This window comes from Heliconius melpomene, chromosome 19 (genome assembly GCF_056956725.1).
Source record: "Heliconius melpomene rosina isolate 202511_hmr_F chromosome 19, ASM5695672v1, whole genome shotgun sequence".
Taxonomy (NCBI): Eukaryota; Metazoa; Arthropoda; class Insecta; order Lepidoptera; family Nymphalidae; genus Heliconius; species Heliconius melpomene.
Genome location: NC_140407.1, coordinates 11,664,869 through 11,671,566, shown reverse-complemented (window position 1 = coordinate 11,671,566; position 6,698 = coordinate 11,664,869). Strand labels below are relative to the sequence as shown.

The window sequence follows — 6,698 nt, the reverse complement described above, 5'->3', positions numbered from 1 at the left end:
AAACTACTAAACGGATTCAGATTAAAATTTTACAGTAGTATAGCTTACTCATGACAATAAAACATCGGCTACAATGTATATAAGTATTTTATATAATTTTTCTATAATATAACAAAAAGTTACAGCGGGCGAAGCTGGGTGTGGATGCCTTCTGAAAATATTTTTCTCGTTGTTGGAATATTCAAAATCTAATAAACTTAGTTACAAAAAAAATGTACAGATTATGATAAAAATATTTTCATCTAAGTAATACAAGACTTAAAATAAAATTAAAACAGTCACTTTCCGAAAACCTTTTAGTATAGTTAACTGACATCTGTCAGTAACTTACTTTAAAGCAAGTATATTTTAAGTCAGTCTGAAGGCTTTACAAATTACAGTAAACTTTCATAATTTAATTTTGTTTTTTTTTAAATTTAAATAGCAAATTATAATATAAAAAATAAATTTACTTTTTTTATTTTTTAGTTAGAACAGTTACTATTTTATTCATTTCAATTTCCGCCAAATAAATACTTTGTTTTATCTTTCGATGTCGTGTAATAAAAACTTTATAATTTAATTTTTATTTACTATATTATTATTAGTACTCAGGTGTTTATTGAACCCTTTGTAAAAATTTAATAATAAGAATTGACCTGTTAAATATTTGCAACTGACAAAGCTACATTTAATTATACTTACGTACGAGTGCTTAAATTATATCTTGAGCAATTACACAACAGTAGCACCGTAATTAATCGATGGAGAGATGTTCTTGAAACTATGGCCTTACCTGTGAAAATAATATTTTATAATTAATTTATATTAATATAACATAAATACATGTAATAAAAATTGTACTTAAAATAATAATTTTAAACAAATACGAGTACATACATACATTTGATAAACAAATAGTAACTTATTTCTTTTAATAGATCAAGAATGCTACAATTTTTACAAAGTTTAGCATCTTTAAACGGAGTGGAAATTATCGTTTTCTTGCCTCGTTTCGATAATAAAATATAAACTATCTAGTGAGAATTTCAAATGTTGCTAATAGAAACTTTAATTCCACGTAGAAATGCACATAATTTTTATGTAGGTACTTTATATTAAGTACAAGTTTGTACACATTAACAAAAGCATTTCTTTTTATTTTAGTGCTAGTTTTATTTTCACTTAATTTAAATGTATTTGTTTTTACATCTCACATAGGTACTCACATATGTAATAAATTACAAAAAAAAAGTAAACACATTAGACAGAGACAGATTTAAATTAAGAAACAGAAAGAAGTTAAATAACTATATTAAACATTCTGCTCTCTTTTATAAAATGAATCCTTTCAAATGGTTGCCTGTAAGAAATCGCTTTTAGTGACAAAGCCGCCATTGCACTTTTTTGTATTTTTATTAATTATATATATTTTCTTTGTTTTTAGTGCAAAGTATTAAATTATTAGAAAGTTATAAATGCATACAACTATTTTATAAACTTGTCTACGTGAAGCTATAAAAATATGCATACCTAATACAAAAGAACTTTGAAACTATCGTTAACGTAAATAACATTCTTTTTTTATTCCTCGTAAAAACACTGTTGAAACAAAGAAAGCAATTTAAAAGTATTTTATGGATTACTTCAGAATATAGTGTACAATTCATGTATTATACCAAAAAGGCAGGTATTTGAAAAGTTTAATGAAGCCGTTGTATAATTATTTTTTGATGGTTTAAATTAAAGGTCAAATATGGGTTTGTAAATAAAAAGTATCATACCACTAGAGACATGACGCTCCTGCGGCTTCTGCACTTCGTAAGTTGCAATGTTTGCAGTTGGCATCAATCCTGTTGCAAATTAAGCCCTATTAAATATCGTATACTCACAATAAGATTGAAGGATAGAAAAATAATATTTTTTTGCCACGTTGCCACTGTGGTGAATTACGAACAAACAAAGTACAAAGTTTTTTATTTACGTATTAATATTATATTGTTAGCAAAACGGAAGCGGTTAATGTTTTTAAAATAAACACGATAAAAACCGTCTATATGTTTCCAACGTACTCGGACAGAGGTTCCACGTAATTACTCAATAACAACACTACACATTAGATACCTTCCAATCAGGGCTTCCGCCTTCAAGCACAACCGACACAATTCCAGTGCTTTTATTGTCTTTTTTTCACATAAATCTACCCACATTTACATGAGTACGCTAACAATATCATATTAATATACATTTATTAATTTACATGCTTATTTAATGAAAAAAAGTGTCGATCATTGGTGGTACTGTATGATCTGTATGTATATTAAAAACTATTATATAAATACCTGGATAGTATATTGATGTCTTATTAGCTGTGTAATTAGCTGGCACCAAGTTCAGAGAGCACTGATATTCTTCATAGGGTTCCCTGACATCGTCGTCGTGAACCACTGCCTTTGTTATTATTGAATATAGGCCCCAAGAGTCCATTTTCATTTCAGATACGGCTTGAGTCAGTGGTTTGCTAAAATATTAAGTGTTCTATTTTTAAAATATAAGTCATTTTTTAAATATAAAATTACCAAAGTTTTAATAAAAGATATTTAAAAATTTATTTTAGATAGTATTTTTCTTTAATTATCTTTTAGATTAGTATACTTACCCTCGTGCTGATATAATTATTTCCGGTTTTGGATATAAATTTTCGGCTGTGCATATTAATGTTACTAAAAACACATATTTTTTTTCTTGAGTGAAGTGAAAGTTTCTGCCAATGCCTAAAGAAAACATACATTTAAAAAAAATCATTTTCTTTAAACACAGTCCGCTATTATTGTATATCTATGATATAGTAATATTTGGAGTAACATACAAAGAATATTTCAAGCTTGAAGCTTTTTAATAGCTTAACATATAAATTAAGTAGATTCTAATTTTTTTATGTATTAATTAATTTTTTATTCTTATTTGTTATTACTATTTTAACATTAATTTCAATTAGGAGGTATTGGCACTTAGTCGTTGATATGTAAAATTAGTAATGGTTCTTACTGTATACAAGCATGGGTCGCGTCTGACGGTCCTCCTGCATGAAGGTAGATACCACACAAGTATAATTTCCACTAAGGTCTGTAGTAGGCTGTAATATTTTGATGGCACGATACGCTTGCAATGGTTCTTCTGAAATTTATTTCTTTTTTTTACATTCATATAAATTTCATAGTATTTATTACTAACGCTCTATATACATAGACTTCGTTTTGTTGAAATAAACAAATAAAATATATATCATACCCGATATTCTGAAATCCAAATCAACTTTTCCTTTTAGCAACCCTATAACTTGCGGCTTTAGAGGCGGTATCCACTGATACACTAAGCCCGAGGAGCCGTTGAAAAACCATTTCATGACGAGGCCGGGAGGCGTTGCAGTATTGGTGCTATATTGACAATCTAAAACTACTGACTTCGTGCCAATTTTCACTAAAGGAGGAACTTCTATTCGTTGAATATTTACAGCCACACACTCTGTGGAAATTTACAGTTATTACACGAGTGAGCATCGTCTGGCACTAGCGTTTATGATTTCTGTAAAGAAGCTCGGAGAGTTCTTTAAAACCTTAGAATAAAATAAAAAGTTTATACTTTAAAACATTTTACGGAAATTTATTTAGTTTATACTGTAATGTAAATTGAAAATAAAGAACTCAATAAGTAAAAAGAATAAAGAAAGATTGAAGAGTCTAGTAATCGCCGACTTGCATGGCAGTAAGATAATAAAAATTGATACACCGTACCAAAAGTACTACGTTTCCGTTTGTTTACGAAAATTGCATAATCAAATGGGGACCCCATAGATGTTATATGAAGCGATGATAAATACATTGTTTTGCTAAGGCATATCTTGGTAGACCTCTTGAATTATTCATTATAGCAATACAAAACATGTTCGAAGTTGCGAGCTTTTACTGAAATTGGTAACTAAGGTATTCCTACGTTAAATATTCTCGTATGTGCGTTCTTTTCATTACTTGAAAAGCTGTAATTAGTTTAATTTTTTCACCCATGGCCTATAATTTAATACGATGTCTTACAATTATTAAACTTATAAGCATATTGTTGTCCCATATTATACTTTAAAAATGAAATATATAAATTTTAGGAGAAATATTAAGGTGAGACTTCGTTTCACTTAAACGAAATGAATTCAGTGCTATGATTTTTTTCATGATTACTTCCAATATATAATTAATTTTGTTATTACACAAACTTTTTTACGTTTGTGCTATAATAATATAAAAAAAATATCGATATCATGAGAAATTATAACTTAAAAGTTATTGATTTTATATTAATAATAGTTTATTTATATAGTTTAAGTATACAACTTTGTAAAATTGGAATATTAAATTCTATTCAGCGTAATATGTTTATTAAATAGAATAAATGAAATTTAAAAAAAACATATTAAATTCATCTTTCATATTAAATTAATTCTTAACACGCAACAAACACTTATAATTAAAAACTGCACTATATAATATAATATAATAAAATATAAAAAAATACACACGAGTATATAATACCAGAAGCACCATCGTAGTGTACATGTTTCTACATAACTTAAGAAGATCGTAATAAAAGTATTAACAACTTTTGCCCACAGCTACTAGCCGATTTGAAAGGTTCGTACTGACTGAAGTTTAGTTCTGCTTTTCACTTATTTCTGCGCATGCGTGTTTGCCTGTTGATTTATTTAGAAGTATTTAGTCAAAAAGTTATTTTATTTATATGGTATTATTTCTTGACTATAGTTTATTATAAGGCTAGTAAATTGACTGGCGCGACCTGATGTAATCGATGATAACGCTATTCCATACACTGATAATATGGTGAAAGCGAAAAAATAAAAATTATCTAAATATATTTTGAGTCCGTCATGGCGCAGAGGCACAAGCGTGTGACTGTAAACCAAGGGTTGTGGATTTGAATCCCACCAAGGCAAAAAGCGCGGCGTTGAGTTGCGCCACTCAACACGCAATCCCAGAATTAAACTGAAAGTGGGGTGTGGAGAGTCTTAACACTAGGATCCTTCTACCTACCCTGCTACATGCGGGATAAAACGTGAAGCTAAAAAAAATAACTACACAGCCTTTATTGGAAGTAATAAAAAGCTGATTGTATTTAGTATTTACTATTTAATAAATTAAATTGCTGTGACATTTCACTGGTGTCAGGGGGGTAATGCATGGAGCGAACAAGTTTCACTTATATGCAATTTATTGACTATAAAACTGCACTTGAACGACTGTCGCTCGTGTCGCGGCTCTAATTGAATTCTATTTTCCAATATACAAAGACGATTTGCAATGTTCCCTATAGCATACTGAAATGTATACTTTTTATTATTGTAGCATCATGAGTTGTCAGTTTTACACGGCTTAGGTACCTACAATTTTCATCACGTCTGCTGATGGAGCCAGGACCTTAATAATAGAACTCCTCAAAGGTAACCAGTAAATCACTCTAATTGAAAGATCAAAGATATAAAATTCATATAATTTATGGCTATATATAATCATCCTAGATTTTATTCTACGTCAATCCCTTACTAGTCATTCACAAGATTCTTTAGTTCTGGATATTTTTAGGGTTCCGAACCTTTTAAAGAAAAAAAGGATTATAAGATCAGTTTGTTGTCCATCTGTCTGTCTGTCAAGAGCCTTTATTTCAGGAACACTTGGAGATATCGCGTTGAAATTCAAACCATATACTCAGATCTACGGTCCCTTGATTTCGTGAAAAAAACATATTTCTACATTTACTTAAAAAAAGATATGGAAAAATTATGCAAAACTGTAACAAAATTATAGTGTGAAAATATAACGTGCATGCAGACCAAGTATCACTATATATTACGAATTCGAATTTACAAATGAATATTAATATTAATTTTATTAAATATACATACTATATTTCATTTTAATATCATAAGAAATTTCACAAATGAAACAAAAATAAATTATTTTATATTATGTATCTGTGCTTGCTCATATACAATAGTATCACCACAGTCGTTCCTATAACTAGTGTTTGCATGAATTTATGAAAATCACTGCTACTCAAAGGAAACCTATAATTCTCTATAACGTATAGAATTACCAACCCTTTAACAATAATGGACTAGTTTATTATTCCTGTACGTTTATATTGCTAGCGTACTAGCGGACCCGGACGCGGCTACGCCTGCTTGAAATATAAGAATATAATTTCTATAGAAATATAATTTCAATCTAGATGAAATGCTAAAAGTGACTATCATATTTATTTTCATAAGGATGAATATCAAAATGACGCAGTAACGAACGCGGTCGCGTAGCGACGACGGTTGTTATTAACATGGCAGAATAAATTGCATGTCAAATTAGAAAGTATTTTAATTTATTAGTATATAAGTGTAATGTAATATTATATACCCTATAGCACTTCTGAAGAATGCAGGTTTCATACAAAACAAAAACAAAGTAAATCGATCCAGTAGATCCAGAGATCTCAGCGTTCAAACAAACAAACAAACAAACTCTTCCGCTTTATTATATTAGTATAGATGAAAACAATAGCTGAGTTCATATGATTTTTATGTTAGCTATTTTTAGCAACGTGACGGTTGTGGGTTCGATACTCACTCTGCTACTCTTAGTCAATGCTTTTATTCTTAGCTA

At 29.2% G+C, this 6,698-nt stretch overlaps 1 protein-coding gene across 1 annotated transcript; it reads right to left on the bottom strand.

The window, feature by feature from the left end:
• Window positions 1-4,654, bottom strand: LOC146528760 (uncharacterized). The gene is made up of 7 exons (XM_085203355.1): window positions 4,550-4,654; window positions 3,271-3,504; window positions 3,028-3,156; window positions 2,639-2,753; window positions 2,322-2,500; window positions 1,764-1,832; window positions 1-775 (listed from the first exon to the last, which is right to left on the bottom strand). The coding sequence occupies exons 1-7, from the start codon at window positions 4,584-4,586 to the stop codon at window positions 681-683; spliced, it is 858 nt and encodes a 285-aa protein (XP_085059481.1). The 5' UTR covers window positions 4,587-4,654; the 3' UTR covers window positions 1-680.
• Between the last annotated feature and the right edge of the window lie 2,044 nt (window positions 4,655-6,698).

Excerpts from the sequence above, each read along its gene's own strand:
- LOC146528760 (XM_085203355.1), bottom strand. The coding sequence starts at position 4,586 with ATGTACACTACGATGGTGCTTCTGGTATTATATACTC. Across the intron at positions 3,157-3,270 it reads TTTGGATTTCAGAATATCGG|AAGAACCATTGCAAGCGTAT; the intron begins GTATGATATATA and ends AATAAATTTCAG. Across the intron at positions 776-1,763 it reads GGAGCGTCATGTCTCTAGTG|GTAAGGCCATAGTTTCAAGA; the intron begins GTATGATACTTT and ends TTATTTTCACAG.